This window comes from Oryx dammah, unplaced genomic scaffold (assembly GCF_014754425.2).
Source record: "Oryx dammah isolate SB20612 unplaced genomic scaffold, SCBI_Odam_1.1 HiC_scaffold_28, whole genome shotgun sequence".
Lineage (NCBI taxonomy): Eukaryota > Metazoa > Chordata > Mammalia > Artiodactyla > Bovidae > Oryx > Oryx dammah.
This window is the reverse complement of record NW_024070212.1, coordinates 26,343,102-26,365,566: the sequence shown is the minus strand read 5'-3', so window position 1 is coordinate 26,365,566 and position 22,465 is coordinate 26,343,102. Positions and strand designations below refer to the sequence as shown.

Below are 22,465 nucleotides of genomic sequence, written 5' to 3'. Positions count from 1 at the left end.
TTATGTTCATATAATCCTTTATAGTTTATAGACGCTTTCACCGGCAGTTTTTCATTTGCTCTTCTCAACAACCGAATGCAATAGTTGGTCTTCTCTCTCCATCATCAGCCAGTAAACAGGCCAAAAAAGGAAAAATGACTTACACAGTTTACAGAGCAACAGGATCAGCGCTGGAATCTGGGCCCTCTGACTCCAAGTCAGCACAATGTCCACGTTGTAGGATGACTCCCTGAAGCTATGGTTTTGATTTTTCAGAAGGCTGAGAGTTGGCAGCAAATACTGCATAAAAACAGAGAGTAGCCTGACTTTACAGTCTGAGTCCCTAAGGAAGACGATATAGAGGGGACCGGTCTTCATGGTGCCCACATGTTGGCCCTTGATGGGAAGGGTCATCCAGGTGCACGCAGGGGACAGGTTGGCCCCCACAATAAACATGGACAGGTAAGCTCACAGTGCTACCAGTAATAAGCCATTTGCTTTAGGTCAGGACTTTAAAGTTTATTATCTCATTTAATCTTTAAAACAAATGTAAACCAGGCAGGCAACTTCTTCTTGGGAAATAGGAAAGTGAAGGGCAGACTCTGAGTCTCCAACATTTTTCCTGACCTTAGTGCCAACTGTTGAAGTCTTAGGAAGTCATTGACTTTGGAATTGTCCCCGTTGACAATTTACCATGGGTGACTCCAGTCCCAGCTCAGACCTGTATGTTTGGATTTCAGGATCTGTCACTAGAATTTCTGACTAGCTGCCTGCACTGGGCTTGCACACGTCACTTCATTAACCTTTTAGTCATACATTTTATACAATTGAGCATGTTATAGGGGCTTCTCAGGTGGCACCAGTGGCAAAGAACCTGCCTGCCAGTTCAGGAGACGTAAGAGATGTGGGTTTGACCCCTGTGTTGGGAAGATCCCCTAGAGGAGGGCAAGGCAACCCACTCCAGTATTCTTGCCTGGAGAATCCCATGGACAGAGGAGCCTGAAGGGCTACTGTCCATAGGGTCTCAAAGAGTCAGACACAGCTGAGCAACTTAGCACACATGCGTACCATGTTACAGCGAGATTGTCTTAAATCTGGGGTGGGGAGAAATGAGTTAATTTGTTCAAGGCCAGAGAATAAAGGAAAAGTCAGGGGTCATGCTATCTGGGTCTCAAGCCCCCACCGTTTGCAGTGTGCATTCTTCTCCCCCTATCAGAGAGCATGTGGAGGCTGCAGAGGTGTAGATACACAGGACATGAATTTGGTTTTTTCAGAATTTATTTTTTGAAGGCATGTCTTTCAGAGTTTTATGAACTAAAATTTGAACTGTGTTCAGAGGGGCTTCTCTTGGTGTTTTAGAAATGTAGCATGTAGGTGGAGCTCTCTACTCCATTGCCATGGCACTTGTATGATGGTTATCATTGATGCTGGAAGATGTTTATGGCTGATTAGATGCAGCATTTCACATTCCACCTTCTTCGTCCTGAAAAGAAAATAGGCCAGTAAGGCAAGGGTGAGTTGCAGAATCCACTGTGGATGTTGAATTCCCTCAGACATCTGTGCTGATCCATCGCTGCCCTGTCCTGGGTCGTGTCCATGGGCTCAAGTTTGGACCACATGGTGTTGGGGGTTAACTTTCCCACTGGGGACGATATCAGCTACTTCTGGTCCTGATCATGGGTATTGCATAGTCTGTGTTGTCCTCTCCTAGGCCCATTTGGGACTCCTGTGCTTGCTTTTTTCTCTTTAAGTTATTTATTTAGTTTCTGGCTGGTTCCTCGTTGCTGCACGGCTTTTCTCTAACTGCGGTGTGCGGGCTTCTCATCGCAGTAGCTTCTCGTGTTGCAGAGCACAGGCTCTAGGGCGCAAAGACCTTAGTAGCTATGGCTCCTGGGCTCTAGAGCACAGGCTCAATAGTTGCGGTGTGTGTGAGATCTTCCTGAAGCAGAGATGGAAACCCTGTCTTCTGCACTGGCAGGAGGAACCTTTACCCCTGAGCCACGAAGCCCCGTACTTGTGTCCTTATGTGCAGATCTCAAGGGAATTTCTGTTACAAGCTTTGTGCATCTGTGGGCTCTTTTCCCCACATATATGCAGTCTGTGAAGACAGGTATTTCCCTGGGTAATGACTTGGGAGGGTGTATTAAAATGCAGTAATTATTGAGCTCAGAGGTCCATATCTTGGGAAAGTGCTCCTTGCCATGAGGTTTTGTTGGGGCCCTGTCTACAGTCTATCTGGACATCAGGCTCCACCTGCCTGTATTACAAGGTTTCTGCATGAGGACTGTTTAGCCAGGTTACTGCCTTTTGTCTCTGACTGCGATGGTGATAAGAGAGGTGGCATGTTTCTCACCAACTTGGTTTTTCTTGCCTCCCTCCTTCCCTTGAAATGATCCGGTCTGGAGACTGGGACTCGTTGAAGGGTTTACTTTTGTTCATCTCTGAGGCCACTGTGCTTCTGAAACTCCATGGTTTTATGAAATACGTGCTCAGAATTGATCCTATACCTCTGGCAGTTCTAGGGTTTTCTCAATGAGCAGCCTGGGCCAACGAGACAGGGGAAGCCACAGAAGGTGTCTCCCTGTGCAGGGGGATGGGAGGAGACTTTCACAGGCTTGCTGGAGAGACAGCCTAGCACTTGAGACTCTCCTGAGAGATTAGTGCGGACCGGAGGGTTGGAAAGGTTTCCTGAAAGTCAGCTCTCCTTTGGCCCTGCGAGATGCTACCTTTGAAAGATGCTAAGGATGGTGCTAGTGGTAAAGAACCTGACTGCCAGTGCAGGAGATGGAAGAGACTCAAGTTGAATCCCTCCGTCAGGAAGATCCCCTGGAGGATGGCATGACCACCCACACCAGTATTCTTGCCTGGAGAATCCCATGAACAGAGGAGCCTGGCTGTCTACAGTTCATAGGTTTGCACAGTCATACACAGCTAAAGCGATTTAGCATGCACACAAGGAGCAGAGGCAGGTGGCTCCTGAACCCCCATACTGGCTGAGGACAGGGGTTGCTCCTGCATCCTGGCTTTGTGGGGCCATGACCTAGACCGATGCCAGGATGCTCTGTAGGGTGTCCCCTCAGTAGGTGCCAAAAGATACTTTAGTCGTGGATTTCTTTTATCCTGGTTATCGAACAAAACCAATTCAGAGCATGAATCAGGAGCCAGAATAGAAACGAAAGGCTTCACATTTGGGGTTGAAATTGACGTCAGATGTTGTACTGGCGCGAGTGTCTTAGTCTGAGTAGAGCTCCTCACTCAGGTGCCTCAAAGCTCATTTTCTCTGTTTACCCTAACGTTGAAGGTATACAGGGACGGAGGGTGATGGCCCGAGGCAGCGAGGTTAACAGCAACTAGGAACGACTTTGATAGCCAGTTGTGAGAGCACAGAGAAAAATGTGGTGTGGGCGTGGGCACAGAGCTCCGCCCCCTGATGGGGTCTGCCGCCTCTGCTCTGATAAGTAGGCGGCACAGCCCAGCGCTTAATGCAGGTGACGATCATGCCGACTCGCCAGCGAGACTCCGGTCATATATCACATAGTTGACTGCCTTCGAAAAGATGAGGAAAGACAGACTGGGTTTTAATCCAAATCTCAGCTTTGTTTTTTTTTTTTTTTTTTCCTGTTTTAGCTTCCACTTTAGCTGTCACCTTGGGGACAGGGGTTGGGGTGGGGATGGAGAGCAGGTCCACAGTCGTTTCTGGGGCTTTCTGGAGCCTCTGTTGAGACGGGGCTGGAGGAGGAGAATGCCACCTGTCCCGTGTTAGCTGTCCGGTCCCTGAGCCCTCCCTAGGCCACCCGGGGCTCTGGCGTGACTCTGGCATGATGCTGGCTGTGGACTTGCCCAGCTTGGAGAGCATCATGCTGGAAGCCCCCTTCCATAGCTGGGCATGGGCAGACACCCTTTCTCTGGGTGACATGGTGGTTTGGGGGGTAGAGAGGTTGGAAAATGTGGCCACCAGGCTCTGGTCCAGCCATTCCCGCTCTGCCTCGCAGGCCCCAGCTGACTTTGTGTGATGGTCTGGGCCCCTCCTTGCAGGCTGGCCGAACAAAAAAGCCAAACCCCACAACCACAGAGGGTTTGCTTTGAAGACAGGTCTGAGAATAACCAAGTTTTAAATCTTGATCAGGGGTATACTTCTGTGCTGGAATCCAGGCCTCTTGAGATGTCTGTCTGTGTCAGCACAGGAGTGTGGGGTGGAGTGGTCTGCAGGCCGAGAATATGTGTGTGTGAACAGACCTGTGTCTGTGTGGAGGGGCCCCTCATCTCCAAAAAACCCAGAGACTTTGGAAAAGCAGCGCCTGGGCAGGGGGACGAGGTACACAGGAGCTCCGGAGCATTTGTCTATGACGAGTGACCAGACAGGGGCCTTCGTCAGTCTAGGATGGAGCAGGTGTGCTGAAGCAGCACGCCCCCTGCCTCAGGTAGAAGGTCACAGACAGGTGACAGGGAGGAGGCTGGCTGTGCTGAGCTGAGGGTCTGCGGGGCAGGGGTGTCTGTGGAAGCCGGGAAATCTTTTGCGCAAAGATCTGTAGCACACAAACCTCAAGGGCCGCTTGACTTCCTCAGGAAGCCCACCCAGGTGCCCACCCAAGTCCTGGGTGGTTAGAAGCCCTCCTCTGCGCCCTTTGGCTCCTGTGCATTCCAGTTGGTGGTCACAGAGCTTCCGTTCCACTTGCATCAGCAAGGAGAAGCTCCTCCCACCCTATCTTTGCATTCCCAGGACTTGACTGAGGCAGGTACTTAAATATGATCACGATGAGTGGGCGACTGAGAAACGAAATGACTGGGGCTTTTGAATGTGGGTTTGCTCTTAGGAATCTTATTCTTCTGTTACTGAGAGTTGATCTTGCCACTCCTCCCCAGCCCTGCGTGAGTGTGCATATCTAGGTTGACACTAAGCCTGGACTGAATGCAGATCACAGATCAAGGCCCTGTGTGGGGATATGAGTCAGAAAGTACTGCTGTGACTCGGCTCTCCAGGAGGTTAGCTGATTGACTTCTAGACTGTTTTTCGATTCCCATGTTAAACTCTGGGGACACGACCCCAAGGGCAGCTGAGGACTAGATTGACAGTGTCAAACTGATGGGTTAGGGGCTATCTGGTCTTGGTGTGAAGATCCCTGAGCCAGTTGGAGAGGTGTAGCAGGCAATGGAATCCTCTAGGAATTAAAGGCAGTTGTGTCCTGGTGCCCAGGCTATTGTAAATAATCCTTATAAGCACATCTACGTCAGCGGCGAAGAGTCTGCCTTCAATACCGGAGCTGCAGGAGACTTGAGTTCGATCCCTGGGTTGGGAAGATCCCCTGGAGTAGGCAATGGCAACCCACTCCAGTATTCTGGCCTGGAGAATCCCATGGACAGAGGAACCTGGTTGGCAAAAGTCCATAGAGTCTCAAAAGTCAGACACGACTGAAGTGACTTAACACACGCACTTAGCAGGGAACCAGAAAGACAAATATAAAGGGCAGAATACGAATAACTTTGTGGAGTTTAGCATACCAGTGGTTAGTGAACATCTAAGAGACCTGGAGAGGTTGGTACATATGTACACTGTCCTACAGCAGCCACACATCTGGGACAAGGAGCACAGGTTAGAGGCTGGAGATCCAGATTGAAGTTCCAATGCTACTGTTCGGCAGTTGTTATCCTGCCCGCAGGTCATAGATTTTTGAGCCTTGGTTTTCTTCCCTTGAATGATTGTGAGTGTCAGGTGAGATGAGGTATATAAAATCCCTGGCTGTGTTAGTATAGGTCACTCTTTGGGGAGTGTCCTGCATCTGTGACTAAGAACCTGTTCTTTTGCGACTGATACCGAGTATGGGTGCCCCAGCGCCCCCACCCCACCCTGCCACCTCTTCTCTGCTCCTCCACGACTCGCAGAGGGGCCAAGCAAAGGACAGGTTAGAGATCTCAGGACGCTGGCAGGGAGAGTCCCCTTCACATACCCTCTTGGAGGGACCGAGGCAGCAACTCATGGAGCTGGAGGACTTGCACACCAAGAAAGAGGGAGGTCTCAGCTGAGACCTCAGGGGAGGGAAAAGGGTCTTACTTCCTCTGAAAGAGGGAGTTCTCGCTGGCCTGGGATGGATGGGACTAAGAGAAGGAGGTGTCTGCAGCTAGCATCTTCCCAGTGCACTCTGCTCTGTGCAGGCATTGTCTGAGCTATGGGAAACTGAAAACCCTATCTTCCTTCCACTGGGGGCAATGAGGTGTATGTGGAGACACTGCTCTGGAACCTGAGAAACTTAATCTATACTTTGTTCTTTCACTCAGTAGCTCTGAGGCCATCTGTAAGTCTCTTGACCTTTTTGGGGGGTCCTTAGTATGCTCTTCTGTAAACTGGAAAAATGAGGATAGTTCTGTGTAGTCTAAACAAATCTAAATTAGAAGTTATAACATTCCCTTCTCACCTGTTGGCTACATTTGATGTGGCCTGGGAGAAGACAGAATTCAGTGGACGATGGGGCTTAGTTTCGTCTTTAAATTTTCATCCTGGAGAAGACAAAAGATGTGGTGAAACCCAGGAGCCTTCTGTATGAGGCTATCTTTGGTGTTTTATTATTTTACCTGACTCCAAAAGATTATTATTTTTTTATTTCACATAGGACTTTACTGGGAAAAAAAATTGCATTAATTTTATCTTCTTTTCTCAGTATCCAGCGAGCAGCGTTGGTGGTTCTGGAAAATTACTATAAAGATTTCACCATCTATAACCCCAACCTCCTAACAGCCTCCAAATTCCGAGCAGCCAAGCACATGGCCGGGCTGAAAGTCTACAACGTAGATGGTATGTGCCTTGAAGTGATGTCTCTGGTGGGTGTGGGAGCAGGTGGACAACTGCATAAATTAAATTCTGTTCCAGTTGGTTCTGTTCCTCTCACAGTTTGCCTTTATGGTACATTCTCATGTCAGAACAATTTTTTCCTCTTTTTTCTTTTTTTTTTGCTGGCAAACATATTTTTACAGAAATGTTGATTTACAGTCTACATGTTGGGAGTTTCATTCATCTTGAGATTTTATGAAAACTATGTGATGTAGATTTTCTGCCTCCTGCTGTGAACATCATACATTGATTGAAAGGTCATAGGAAAAGGCTGCTTTTCAAAATTTGGATAAATTACCAGAAGATTCAGCTACCCCAATCTCTTAAGACTCTAACTCCCAGTTCAGGCATCTGGTGAGGTTCTTACAGGCGTTTCTCAGTCCTGGCTGGGAGCTAGGGTTGAGTGGGTGGAGGGAGACCAGAGGCGAGGGTGGGGATATCAAAGCGGTGTTTCAGGCTATCAGATGGGTAAGTGCAAGAAACAGGACACCTTGGGTCAGGGCAAGAGCTTTGCAGCCTAGAAGAGGACCATGTTGTTAACAAGTCAAGTAATTTATAGGTGGTATCAGTTTGGGTGACAGTATCCTCCCTGGTTTCTGGTTTTTTATCCTTTTGGCTACATGAGATGTTCACTCTCTTGTGAATCCTAAAGGATTGGTAAATTTCACCTGTGATCTGAAAACTTGGTGCAGAATTCCATTAGCCAGCCAAGCCATTAAGTAGATACTATCTAAGAAAGCATGCGATCTGCCTTGTCCTTCTGAAAAGTTCAGGCGATCCACGGTCAGGGCTATGAAACCAGGAGTTCTAGGTCTGTATTAATGAGCATGACATTTTGCAAGCCCCAGGCATGGGTCTTTTCTGTAACAGCTGTGGTTACCGTGACACTCCAGCGGGAGCATGGGCATTGTCCCTGTGGGCATTGACTCTTCGGCAGGAGCATGCTCAGTGTCTCTGGGCGTTGACTCTTCTCTCTGTCCTTTTCTTCCCATCCCTTTCATTCTCTCCCATTGTCTCATCGCTGAAATGCATGTTCCAGCTGCTCTGATGGCCAAACTGGAACTTCCTGTGACAGATGGTAAATAACATCTTCAGCACACTCTGTTATTATGGGTCAGCATTTTAATTGTCAAGCGTTCTTCATCTCCTGTGGAGTTTTTTTTTTGTTTTTTGTTTTTTTTCCATTTCCATTCCTCAGATTGGGGTTTCAGGAGACTGCCTTCTTCTTGTGAACATTTTGAGCACAGAGCAGGGGTCATGTTCATCTTTCTGGGAGGTTACCTTTGGGATTTGTCTATGGGCTTCACAGGGGTTGGGCAGACGGTACTGACAGACTGTGGACTAATTTTCTGCTGTTTAACCCCAAGGCATTAAAACTGTCCTTCCTCCACTGTCCTTTCCCCCAAAGGGCCCAGTAACAACGCCACTGGTCAGTCCCGGGCCATGATCGCAGCAGCTGCTCGGCGCAGGGACTCAAGTCACAACGAGTTGTATTATGAGGAGGCGGAACACGAGCGGCGGGTGAAGAAGCGGAGAGCGAGGTACACTGCCCAGGCCCAACACCAGCACCCCGACCAGACTTTCTTTTTGAATGTACACCGACTCTTTTTTAAAATTTATTTTACTGAAATGTAGTTGATTTACAATGTCATGTTAATTTCTACTGTATGGCAAAGTGATTGTTATACATACATATACATTCTTTTTCGTATTTTTTCTGTTATGGTTTATCACAAGATTTTGAATATAGCTTCCTGTGCCATTCAATGGGATCTTGTTGTTTATCCATCCTACATATAATGTGCCTGTGTGTTAAGATGCTCCAGTCATGTCTGACTTTGCGACCCTATGGACTTTTGCCTGCCAGGCTCCTCTGTCCATGGGATTCTCCAGGCCAGAATACTGGAGTGGGCTGCCATCCCCTCTTCCAGGGCATCTTCCCAAACCAAGGGATCAAACTGGGTCTCCTGGCTTGAGGCGGATTCTTTATCTTCTGAGCCGACAGGGAAGTCCTCCTACATACAATAGTTTGCATCTAATCTCAAACTCCCCATCTGTCCCTCGTCTACCTCCCTCCCTCCCTTTTGGCAATCAAAAGTCTGTTCTCTTAAGACTTTTTTTTTTTAACCAGAATGAAATTTCAGTTTATAAACACAACCCCCTAGCATGCAAAAGCATCACCAGGAGGACTTGTTAAAATACAGGTCTCAGGTTCCGGCCCCACCCGCAAAGGTTACTTATTTTCCAGTAGGTCTAGAGTGGGGCCCACCCAAGAATTACATTTCTTAAAAATTCCCAACTGATGATGAAGCTGCTGGCCTTCAGCCCACACTTTGACTGGCCCTCCCTCTATCCCCAGGCCCTTGCTGGTTTTCAAGAGCTGATCACTTTAGCTGAAGTGGACAAAGATGGTTTTCATCATACATGCTGCCTTCCTTCTTTGTTCCCTGGGGCTGCTGGTGTGGGCGGCCGGATGGAGAGGATACAGCTCTGGTTCTCCATAAAGCTGCCTCTGTACCATGAGCCACCCCTCAGTGCATGCAGTCTTTTGTAGCCACAGTGTGAGGGGCCTTGCAACTCTTTTCATGTCACCCTTCATTGTAGTGAGTCTCCCAAGCAAATTAGTGGCAGAATTGAGATTAGGAGTCATCTCCGCAGTCCCACCCTTCCTCCTCCTCACCCGGGAGCCCCCATTCTGCGTATTACTTTTGCCTTTGTCTTCCTTTGCCCTTCCCTCACCTCCCTATTGTCTGGGGTGACACCTGAGGATGGGAGCCTTGGGCCAGCTGGCGGCCGACTAGGAGTCCTCCCACGTCCTGTGTGACTCTGTTCTCAAGCCCTGCACTGCTGTCTGAGTACCATGTTTCATCGCCTCCAGGCTGGTGGTCGCAGTGGAGGAGGCCTTCATCCACATCCAGCGTCTGCAGGCTGAGGAGCAGCAGAAAGCCCCAGGGGAGGTGATGGACCCCAGGGAGGCTGCCCAAGCTATCTTCCCCTCCATGGCCCGGGCTCTGCAGAAGTACCTGCGCACCACTCGGCAGCAGAACTACCACAGCATGGAGAGTATTCTGCAGCACCTGGCCTTCTGCATCACCCACAGCGTGACCCCAAAGGTGCGTCTTGGCGCCGAGCTTGCAAGTCCCATTTTAGGGTGTTGTCAGGAATGATAAAGGTTTCTCTAAAGCTCCCACTGATAAGAATTAATGTTTCTCCCTTACTTTAAGTTATTTTGGTGCAGTTTTTTTTTTCTTTTTAAAAAAATTTATTAATTTTTTAGTTGAAGGATAATTGCTTTACAGAATTGTGTTGGTTTCTGCCAAACATCAGCATGAATCAGCCATAGGTATACATATGTCCCCTCCCTATTAAACCTCCCTCCCCATCCCACCCCTCTAGGTAGTTACAGAGTCCCAGTTTGAGTTCCCTGAGTCATAGAGCAAATTCCCATTGGCTGTCTATTTTACATATGGTAATGTATGTTTTCATGTTACTCTCTCCATACATCCCACCCTCATTCCCGGGTACAGTTGTTTTTTGAATGTGCCTTTGAATTGAAGGCTTCAGGATTCAAGCAGAGGAAAGATTTTCACTTAAAGACAGCCCAGGTAGTCATTCAGGGTACTCTGTATATCCTGGGCCTGAGCTCATTTGTTCTAACCTGGCACCTCCATCAGCTAGTGGGAAACCTTGGGCCAAGAGCTTAATGGCTCTGTGCCTCAGTTTCCTAGTCTGTAAATTGGTGAGGTGAGTTGAGGTGAAGTCGCTCAGTTGTGTCTGACTCTTTGCGACCCTGTGGACTATAACCTACTAGGTTTCTCTGTCCATGGGATTCTCCAGGCAAGAATACTGGAGTGGATTGCCATTGCCTTCTCCAGGGGATCTGCCCGACCCAGGGATCGAACCCGGGTCTCCCGCATTGGAGGCAGACGCTTTAACCTCTAAACCACCAGGGAATAATACTAATGTCTACCTCATGGGGTTGTTGTGAGAACTAAAAGAGTTCATTCCTGTGAAGTGCTTAAAACAGCATCTGTCATAATGTAAGGACCAAATAAATAGCCATTATCATCAGGGGTAGAAACCATGCTCTGACTTGTTTGGCGTTTTGGCTGTTGGGAGGTTAGTTTTACTAAGTGATCTTCTGGGCCATTATGACATGAGCACGCTTTTGGGGATGATGCAAAAACAGCCATGTGTCTAATAGACGGCTGTGGCCAAGGAGACAGAATAAAGTGTTCAGCCAGTGACCTCTTCAAACAGAAGTGGATTCAGATCCTGACTCCACCACCTAATTGGCTTGTGACTTTGCCTAAGTTACTCTACACTTGTTCCCTCTTTTATAAAATGGAGATAGTAATAGTATCTACCTGATCGGATCATTGCATGAGAATTATATTAAATATGGCAACACGCCATGTAAACCATGTGGTAGAGAGTAAATGAGCCTGGCGTATGGTTTGCATGTAACACTGGTAGTGATATTATTGGTATGAAGGCCTGTATTCGTACGTTGCCCTGTACATATAAACTGCTGGCTGCACTGTCACTGACCATATCAAACCCTAGGAAACCAATATGGAGATACTCAGTAAGAAGCCATAACATTTTCCATATTCTTTGGTTCACTAATCCCCCTCCTAGAAAAAGGACTTAGCACAGTCAGTGATACACACTAATGTATATGTGGATTATTTTGCAAGATAATCTTTATTAGCTCCAAACTGGAAATAACAACAGAACAGTGGCTTACACATTATGGTATATCTTAAAATGTGGAAGAATCTATTAGAATATTAAGTTACAAAAAGCAGAATGCAAAAGATGTGTGAACACGGTGGTTGCAAGTGAACACAGCATGTCTGCCTATGCAGAGGGATGGCTCATACCACGTAGAATGGAAGTGGTTATTTCCCTTTTTCCCCAAGATTTTTAAGTTTACTGGCTGCTTTCTTTCTCACTTTAAAAAAAAGTATATATACTTTTCCAAACTAAAACTAATAATCTTTATATAAAAATCCAAACATTAAAGAGAAGTATAATGTACAAAGTGAAGTTTTCATCCCTGCCACCTAGACAGTTCTTACTAATATAAAGAATGGGTTTATATTCTTTCAGGTGTGTGTGTGCGCTTAAAGCAGAAATGAACAAAACAACAAAAAAAGGAAATGGGGATCTCATCCCATATAGGTATAGCTTGGAAACTTGGTTTTTTCACTTAAAGCTGTTCTTGGCTGTCTTTCCCTGTCAGTACTTCCCCATCTCTTGTCATCCAGATTTCCCTCATTCCCTTTAAAAGCTGTGTCCTGTTCCACTGAGTACCATGGTTTGTTTAACAGATGGCCTACTAATGCACATTCGGATTAAGATCTTTCCTTAGTCTAAACTAGGGGTTGGTGGTTTTTGTTAATCAAGTTTTATTGGGACACAACCACACCCTTTTGTTTACAGATTATCTACCACTGCTTTCTCTCTACTGCAGCTGAGTTTAGTTATGACAGTGTGTGCCTTGCGAAGCCAAAAATATTTACATTTAAAGGAAAGTTTGCCAGCCCCGCGTCTAAACAATGTTGCAATGAATCTCTCTTTTTTTTACATATGTTTTCATGCATATATGCAAGTGTTCTGAGGGATCAATATCTAGTAGAGGAATAGCTGGATCGAAGGTACAGATCTTGCCAAATTATCCTTCTAAGGGGTATTACTGTTTTATATTTCTGCCTATAGGATATGAGACTGTTTATTTGTTTATTTCCCCACACACACACTTGACCACATTGGGTGTTATAATTCTTTTTTAATCATGCTCATCTAAGAGCATGATGCTTCCCAGGTGGTGCTAGTGGTAAAGAACCCACCTGCCGATGCAGGAGATGTAAGAGATGCGGGTTTGATCCCTGGGTTGGGATGATCCTCTGGAGGAGTGCATGGCAACCCACTCCAATATTCTTGCTTGGAGAATCCCATGGACAGTGGAGCCTGACAGGCTACAGTCCATAGGGTTGCAAAGAATCAGATACAACTGAAGTGACTTAGCATGCATGCATCCAAGAGGAGGGAAATATACTGTTTTCTATTTGAATTCATATTTCTTTAACTATGGACTTCCCTGGTGGCTAAGATGGTAAAGAATCTGCCTGCAACGCAGAAGACCTGGGTTTGATCCCTGGATCAGAACGATCCCCTGGAGAAGGACATGGCAATCCACTCCAGTGTGCTTGCCTGCAGAATCCCATGGACAGAGGAGCCTGGCGGGTTACAGTCCATGGGGTCGCAAAGAGTCAGATACAACTGAGCAACTAATACTTTCACTTTTCTTTTTTATTTTACTTTATTTTATTTATTTATTTATTTAAATTTTATTTTTACTTTATTTTACTTTACAATACTGTATTGGTTTTGCCATACATTGACGTGAATCCACCACGGGTGTATACGAGCTCCCAATCCTGAATCCCCCTCCAGCCTCCCACCCCATATCATCTCTCTGGATCATCCCCATGCACCAGCCCCAAGCATCCTGTATCCTGTATCGAACATAGACTGGCACTTTGTTTCTTACATCACTTTTCTTTAACTATTAATGTGATAGAGTATCTCTGCATATCTTATTTCTATTTTATAAGTTATCTTCTTAGTTTCATTTCTCTAACTGATTCTTTTCCTTATGATTCATAAAAGCTTTGTTTTTTTTGGCCATGCTGCACAGCCTGTGGGATCTTAGTTTTCCAACCAGGGATTGAACCAGGGGCGGGCAGTGAAAGCACCACATCCTAACCACTGGACTGCTGGGGAATTTCCATATAAGAGCTAATTTTATATGAGTGTGTGTTATAGTAGAGGCACAGCTCTTCTTACTGCCTCAGAATATATACTTGCAGGTAGAAATATTGTATCTGGCAGCGGTAAGGTATGGATGAAGAGGACACCACTTTGTTTAGGACCAGAGTGATGTATCCTAATATTTTCTATCTATATCCCTGGTTTGTTCATTTTTCTTTCTCACAGCTAAAGCAATATATTTATTGATGTAACACACATGCAGTTGAGCCTCCAGCATATGCCAGACACATGGGAAATTCATACTGAAAAAATAATTCCTGCCCTCCAGGAGAGGATAGTTTAGTGTGGGGCTCAGACAAGCAGTCAGCAGTAATTGTTCAGAAAGTAGACTGTCACATGGGAGTCATGCCCATGATTATAGGCACTTACAGGAGGACACGTTCACCTCTCTGAGGGGCTCAGCGAGCAGTTTGAGAAAATTTAAAGAGCCAGGAGGAATTTTCCAAAGGATGGCGTTCAGCAGGAGGAACAGCACATGTCAAGGGGAGTATCCCACCCGTGGAACTCAGCACTCCTGGAGCCTCGGGCTTGGGTCGGGGAGGTGGATGTGGAACCTCGCCAGCCCTTGGATTACCATGTACACGAGTGAGTGAAGTCGCTCAGTCGTGTCGGACTCTTTGCGACCCCATGGACTGTAGCCTACCCAGTTCCTCTGTCCATGAGATTTTCCAGGCAAGAATACTGGAGTGGGTTGCCATTTCCTTCTCCAGGAGATCTTCCCAACCCAGGGATGGAACCCATGTCTCCTGCTTTGTAGGCAGATGCTTTACCCTCTGAGCTACCAGGGAAGATCACCTGAGTTTACCCAAGGATATTTTCACTGAATGCTCCCACCCCCTTCTCCCTGTCGGATGTTCATCTGATTCCAGTACTGCCTAAGACACCTTAGTCCAATAACCATCCTTCTTTTGCACCGTGAGATGGTTCAGGTTGACCACCCTGTCCTCACAGCCGTTCTGTGCATCACTGCTGCCATCTGCTCTACTCACAGAGAGGTTAGACAGCTTGTCCCAAGGCACATAGCAGTGAATGCAGAGCACGCATTTTTGTGTGAGCAGGTACATCCCTGTATTTCTTCCAGTCACATTGACAGAATGCTTCTCTGTGCCTGGCACTTGCCCCGAGGAGCTCTCAGGATGGGAGGAGACCCACCTATGAACAGGTACAGGCCGAGGCATATGCCATGGGGCCTGGGCCCTTGGATGGGGCTGGTGCCTCAGCCACGGCTTACGTGGGTACCAGCCACCCCGCCTTCCTCACCCTTGTGCTTACCACTGTCTGCACCCTCTGGCTGGAGAGCGAGAAAGTCAGGAAGCCTTCTCTCCCCAGCAAAGGACTCTGTTGTGCAGGTCTGATGGAATTGGTATATGATCAGCCAGGCTGTCCTGGTTGTTGGGAGGATGTTTCTTCCCCCATGCCTGGGAGCCTGGCAGCGCCACCTGGAGTGGGCATTCCCTCCCTAACAGTATCTCTGCTGTCCTTACAGGCCTTCCTCGAACGGTACCTCAGCGCCGGCCCCACACTGCAGTACGACCGGGAGCGCTGGCTCTCCACGCAGTGGCGGCTCGTCAGCGACGAGGCTGTGACCAACGGGCTGCAGGATGGACTCGTTTTTGTCCTTAAATGCTTGGACTTCAGCCTCGTCGTCAATGTGAAGAAAATTCCGTTCATCATGCTCTCAGAAGAGTTCATAGACCCCAAATCTCACAAATTTGTCCTTCGCTTGCAGTCCGAGACGTCAGTTTAAAAGTTCTATATTTGTGGTTTTATTAAAAAAAAAGAAAGAATATATAGAGAGATATATATGTATACCAGAGGGGCATCTTTGTTTTTATTATTCTTCATGGCTGACTGAGCTGGCACATGAGAAACCAGGGTCCTTTGACCATCTGCACTTTATTTGGAAGGAAGCAGAAGATGGCCATCCTGGAAGAAAGTGACTGGTGACATCTGACTTGGGGATGGGCCATCTCCAGAAGCGGTTCCCTGGCGTTTTCTGTGACAGCTGCAAACCAAAGCAGAGCTGGAGGTTCTTAGGAACCTTGCCTTACGACTCGCCCCTGCCTCTCGTCCAGCACCCGGCCCTGCCCTGGCTTCCGGCCGTCCCACTCCTGGGCCTGCAGGGCACACATCTTCGTCCTGTTTCAGGGAACCCGACAGGACCTGTCCACACGTGTTTGTGTATGCAAACGTCCAGCACCACAGGGGCCATGGGCTGTTCATGAAATGCCTGCCTTCGTCTCCGTTCTCTGTTGCCTTAGGTTCTGCAGAGAAGAATCAGAATGACAAACGTGCACTGTCAGTTTACAGCTCTTCATGTTTTTTTTTTTTTTTTTTCCCAAAGAGAATTTGCCTGCCCTAGTTCTGACCTGCTTGCCTACCGGCTTGAGCAGGTAGCCCTTTCTTAACCCTATGGTGGCCTACTTGTCCCTTCTCCATCCTGGCTGGCAGGCCTGGCCAGGAGCCCAGTTTCCAGAGCCACAGAGGACCTGGGTGTTCATGTGTGCCCTTGGGCTCCATGCACAACCTCGGCTATGCCCCATGGATTGTTTGTATGTGTAGGAAGGGCTGGTGTGCCCACCAGGTAGGTCCCAGGGAGAGCATGCCTGCTAGGATGTTCCCTTTAGGCTGCAGCGGGAGCCCCTCCCCTCCCGATCCTCCTCCAGCTGCTCCACACCCGCCAGGGAGAGACCCACACTGTGACTCGGGCTGGCACATTCGGCTCGGAGCCTCTATTTCCCAGGAGATATGTCCTTACAAAGCTCCATAGCAAGCTGCCTTGCCAAGGGACAGCTGCAGCGTCCAGTCCCTGACTTCTGACCACCGTCACTGTGTGCTCATTGCCTTTGCCCTTTACTACCCGGGAAGGGGGCTGATTTAGGCCCTGGTGCTAAATTACTTGTCGTTGGTAGTCAAGTGTGGAGAGGGAATAGGCAGGATCCAGCATTCGGAGAAAGGTAAGTAGGGAGACGATCTTAGGGTTCAAACGATGCCTGCCTGGTCTGTTCTTAGATACAGCTGGTTTCTAGGGGCGCAGCTGGGCCATATTCTAGGAGGAGGCGCCCTGAGGCAGAGCCCTGCAGCAGTCTTCAGTTCCTCCACCTACCTTCCAGTATCCACAACAAACTTTTGCCAAATATTCACTCTTGCTTTTCCCTGGTGGTCAGGCTAACCGGTCACCTTTCTTTAGCCAAGGAAAACACTGTCCAGTGCTCTTTTCATATGTGTTCCCATGTACTCTGACTGGTTTATGCATTCCAGGAGGGGTGCAGTGTTTGTTATTATTGTCTTAAACCAAACTTGGCTTTGGCTGTTTGTCACACACCTGTATCTGAAAAAGTAAACAGCCGTCTTGAATCCACAGCCTTCAGGTCAGAAAGAAGATGTGTTAGAAACGGAGGAAAAACTGGTCGGTATGGAGTGGAGCCAAGATGGACTATTTAACTGCATGGTTTTGGTTTATGGAAAACACTTACCATGTAACCATGGTGCTTTTGTTCTTCTTAGTTTTGCCTTTAGGTCCCCTTCAAACTGGACATTCCTTATGATGATGTCTTTCTCAGGAATCTGTTTTGGGAGACTGGGCAAGGGATGGTGAATGTACAATGCGACTTTGGTGACATAAAGGTTATACTGTCTCAGACTAAACGTATCAGAGGCTGCTACATCAGGAACCCAGCAATAGAAGTGCCATACATGTATATTGATATGGTTAATAATGACACTATCCATCAGCAGTTCCATAAAACTGCTTCCAACCCTGTCTTCAATTACCAGTCCAGAAGGGGTTAAGTTGGAGTCATGGTTTGGGTACTTGCCTTCCCAGCAGGGTGAAGAAAGGTTTAAATTAAGGAATTTTTTTTTCTCTCTCCACCCCTTTCTCTCTCTGCCAGTCTTTGCATAGGAGAATGTCAGACTTTCTGAAATTACTGTTTCTGTTTTAAATTGAGTATTGATTTTTTTTTAATGCTGACTTTGTATTGAGTCCTTTTTGAAAGAACAATGTAATAAAATGCAGGATCTTTGTATCAAGCCTTTGCACTTGCAAACTCTTAATAGCTTGAGTTACTGGTGCAGTGGGAACAATGTAGATGCCATTTAAAAAATTTTAAGTTTTCAGAAAAACTGTATCACACAGTTGAACACAATACATTTCTATTTCAGTTCTTGGAGCCAATCGACTATACTTCTTAAAAGGGGTAAACTGTGCTAGTAGAATTAGATAAATCTGCACTGAGGGAGACAGGATTTTTTTGCCTTAAATGTTTATAGATTTTCTATAGTGAACCTAAGTTATTAAAATGTGAACATTAAACAGTAAGTAGAAAAACTTGAGGAGTCTGTGTCTGAGGTCACTCTCTTCCCTCCTGATGTTTTAACCAGTAGATATCTAATTTCTGTTTTTAAGTGGGTACTTTTGAAGATAATGCCAACTTTTAATTGTCCATGAACTGAACATTAAAGTCTGCATTCTTAGAGCTGGAAGGGATTTTTAGGTTTTGTGATTGATTCATCCTTTGCATCATCAGCTAAGTCAAAGCGTGTAACACTTTTGCTAAAGTTTATAAAGTAAGCCCTAGAGAAAGTGCTTGCCCAGTTTTATTGTCCAACTATCATCATCTCCCTCTCTCTCCTTTTCAAATCTGTGGACAGGACAAATTCTGTGCGGCCAGTGGATAGAGGAGGTGACCCTAGTACGTGTGTGTGGCATGCTGTGCGGCTCATTGCCAGAGCTCGGCCCTCCTTTGCAGTGGGGAGATCGTGGCTGTGTGGGTGTACATCCAGTGCAGGAGATGTGCCCCTCTCCTCACCATAGGTGGTGGTAGCTGAGTGCTCTCCTTCTCTTGTCTCCTGGTTGCTTTACAGCCGCCTGTGTTTAGATGAGGCTGTAACCCTGGAAAGCCATGAGCCTATTAGGTTGACAGAAACTGACGACCCGCCCCTGGGAGAGTGCCTGTTGCAGTCGCTCAGTGAAATTGGCAAAATCGAGTCCTTGGTTACCCTCATCTATAGGAACCCTGCTGTGTAAGGCTGCTGACACAGGGATGCATAGGTGTTTGTGGCTGTGTGTTGCAATATATGTGAGCATTTCTCTTGAGTGTAACTACAAGATGGATGGCATGTTTATGTTAGCCATCTGATCATCTGTGCTATCTGTAGCAAGACTGGTGTGTATCTCAGCAAATAACTTGTGGATGGGTTTATATGGATGAGTGTGTGAAAGTCCGTGTGTTTCTACATAGGCCCTGTGTTTGAGAGATTTCCTAACAACACCCATCTTCTGGGAGGTTACTCTAAAGCCAGTTACTTCTCCCTCCCTCCCTTCGCTCCTTTGCCTCAGTTACACTGGCTTCTCCCCAGGAGTAAATGACTTTAGCATAGTGAGGTCTTCTAGAGCACCGCTGCCCTCCGGGCCAGTCCATTAGACTCTTCCTTGCCTCTGGACCCTATGACCTGAAAACAGAAAGAAAGAAAGGTCCAGCTCCATGATAAGCAACTGTTCCAACTTCACTACCCTGGAAGCCTTACCGTAGATTTCTTGATCTAACTTAAAAATTGAACTTCATTTAAAAAAAGTTTATGACTAAAAGCACAGAAATGGTGCCGTAATATTTAAATAGTCCGGCAGAGACCATGCAGTTGTTAAGTGATTTATTTCTGGGTAGGGTTTGTACTTTATAGATCTTGTTTTACCAAAAAAAAAAAAAAAACACTACCATGAATTTACTACTGTGTAACCTTATGGTCATAATCCATTGTAAATGAAATATGAGTTGTTTTCCTAAGCCTATCGCACAGTCTTTGAATGGTAGTCAGTGTGGTAGTTGTATCAGGGACCATAGACACTACATTAAGTGAAAGTGAAGTTGCTCAGTCGTGTCCGACTCTTTGTAACCCCATGGACTGTAGCCTACCTGGCTCCTCCGTCCATGGGATTTTCCAGGCAATAGTACTGGAGTGGATTGCCATTTCCTTCTCCAGGGGCTCTTCCCGACCCAGGGATCCTACCCAGGTCTCCCACATTGTAGACAGACGCTTTACTGTCTAAGCCACCAGGGAAGTCCAGACACTACATTATTGAGCTTTAATTAAGTGGATGCCCAGAAAGTTAGATTTTGGATCACATTTTTGACAAAACATATTTGGGTCAAAGAAGGAAGAGAAGGGTAATAGGCTGTGTTTATCAGCTATTATGTTAGATGCTGTCCTCTAATGTGAATTCCTTTAAATCTGGGGTTATCTCAATTTTACAGGTGAGAACAAGGATGATCAGAGAGAGAAGAACATGCTTAAAATCTCACAGCTAATAATGAAATTTCACATCTAATGTTTGATTCCAGTCCCTTGGTCAGTTACCTTGAGATATTACCTATATAATTTGGCATTTTCTGGATGAGGAGAGAGAACCATAGGACACTTAACCTTGAATCAGAGCCTGGGGAGGGGTGTTCATTGGAGGTGGAAGCGCTTCTCTTTGACTTTGGATTTGTACCCAGACTTTGGCTCCAAGGAAAGCTGCCCCGTGGTGCTGGCAGATTTCCTCAGGACTTTTGATGGAAAGAAGTTGAAAACGCCCCTTCCTCTAGGAAAACCAGCCCTGCCAGTGCTGCACTTGCTGTAGAGCTTGGGTGCTATTGTTCCTGGCAGTCACTTTTGTTTTTGCCCCTCCCACCCTTCCACTCCCACCCTGCTGGCTTGGGGAGGTGTGCTGGGGCTGATCTGGCCTCCTCCTGACCTGAGGAGGCCTCTTCCTGGTGCTTTGTCAACATTGTACCCCAACAGCGGCCCCCCACCCCACCCCCTGTTGAGATGGGGAAGGAACTGCCTACAGCTCCAGCTGAGGGAGGTTTGCGACTGGAGCCCCTGGCCTCCATGCCTGACTTCCTCGTTCTCAGCAAGCACTTCCATCGCACTATTTTCCCCCACGTTTGTCCTCAAGAGTTTTAATCAAGAGATCTAAACCAGGGCTCTGAACACACTGTTTGCCTCTCTTCCACTGTCTTGAGGTTTCTGTTGCGCATAAACTACCTTCTTCTTGCCTGCTGTTTGCTCTTGGTGGAGGATAGGAAGGGAAAGATGACACGCCTCTCAGCTTTGCTATTAGGTTGACTCAAAAGTTTGCTCAGATTTTGCCATAAGAGGGTATGGAAAAACCCGAAGGAACTTTTTGACCAACCCAACACTTTCTAGGAAAGAGCACGACACATTTTCAAAGGGTAGGTAGAAAATGTAAAACTACTGACTAAAAGATTTTAGTACTCTGTGTCCCTTTTAACCAGGCCTGTCCCATTTCTCCTTAGATAACCCAATTTGTTTTGTATCACCTGAAACATAAACCTTTTCAATGAGTTGTTTTAGAGCACCCCAGCACGACTGCAGCTTTCTGATACCTGAAGCAGGAAAATCAAATGTTACTCCCAGTACGGCACCGGGAATCTAAAATTGATATGTCTCTCAGCTTGAAAACATCAGTGTTTTGTCCTTGTTTTGGTGGGATAAAAACGCTCTTATCTTAAGCCCTGGGGTACAAATGTGACCAACCCCCAGGGCTTTTATCTTGAGTGTCTTTGGCACTTCTTTTGGCACTGAAATAATGTTTGGATAAAAATAGTTGAATATACAGTGTCTGGTTTTATATTTGCTTGTACTTATCTGAGTTTTCCCTTGTAGACATGAACTTTCACTCTGAAGAAGGTCATCCTTTAGGAGTATTTAAACCCCCGAAAGCCCTGACCTTGGGAAAGCTTCATATCTAGGGACCAGAGACTGTTGCTCAGGGAATTAGTAATAGGACCTGGACATCTGATCTGCGGTGTCAAGCCTAGTTCAATTCATGTTCTAGGGAACTTAGTTACACATCATCACCATGCCAGGGGTCAGGTGCAAAGAAGTGGCTGACACTTTTCATTTGCCAGTGCCCCACAGTTATAGAAATAATAGAGTATTCATCTATCATTGATTATCGTTCTAAAAAAAAAAATCCAAAGTGTGCTAATAATTCCTTATTGTTAATGGGTTCACAGTAGGCTTTAGCTAAATAGCAAACTCTTGGGACTCCTAAATTATGACATAATTAACAAAATTTGATTTTCAAGAAGTTGTTTATGACAACTATTGCCTGAAGTACAGGACACCAGCCAAGATGAGGGCAGAGGTGGATACAGGCTCACTGGAGTGGTGAATTAACTTGTGTTGTCAGGACCACTTCTTCAACAAAGATGGTAGGGAGAAGACCAGAGAGACTGGGACCAGGTCTTACTCAAGGGAAATTTATTTAACAATCACTTTTGTGCTGAAAGAACTTTACATTTCTGGATTTAGGATCCAGTATCAGTCCAGCAAGTTCAGTAAGGAAACCATCTGTCTCTATCTGATGGAGCCATAACTGTGCAGAGATGTGGCCAGGGGTCTTTTGTGTTCTCTCTTATTAGTTAATACTGCACTTTGTAACCAGGAGGGGCAGTTTGGCTGGTTAGCAAAGTCCACAGTCACCAGATAGGTATGACAAAGTCTGAGTGTGACTTCTTGCATAAACTGGGTGGTGGGCTTTATTGAGACGTTTCAAATATGTGAATGAATGAATTACATACCAGCAACCATCTGCCCGAGTACATTTATATACATTCATAAGGTGTACCCTGTGAAGCCTCTTCTCACTGTAACATCAGTAACAAAGTTCAAGTCTATGAGGGGCATGGTGTACCTGGTATCCAAGTTATTTTGTTCTTTTGGGTGTCCAGTTCCAATGAACTGTAAAACATTTTACATGTTACATTTTTTATACTGTAAAACTTGGAAAATAAACTGAAATCCCAAATTACA

At 46.4% G+C, this 22,465-nt stretch overlaps 1 protein-coding gene across 3 annotated transcripts in view; it reads left to right on the top strand.

Annotated features, from left to right (window-relative positions):
- VANGL1 (VANGL planar cell polarity protein 1) overlaps positions 1–22,465 on the top strand; it is a 60,470-nt gene extending 38,005 nt beyond the window's left edge. For all 3 annotated transcript variants that reach the window (XM_040230966.1, XM_040230964.1, XM_040230965.1), the window contains 4 exons: positions 6,633–6,766; positions 8,211–8,343; positions 9,681–9,915; positions 15,129–22,465. In XM_040230966.1, coding sequence (XP_040086900.1) covers positions 6,633–6,766; positions 8,211–8,343; positions 9,681–9,915; positions 15,129–15,389 — 763 coding nt within the window. In that variant the 3' untranslated portion in view covers positions 15,390–22,465. The remainder of the gene's footprint in view (positions 1–6,632; positions 6,767–8,210; positions 8,344–9,680; positions 9,916–15,128) is intronic.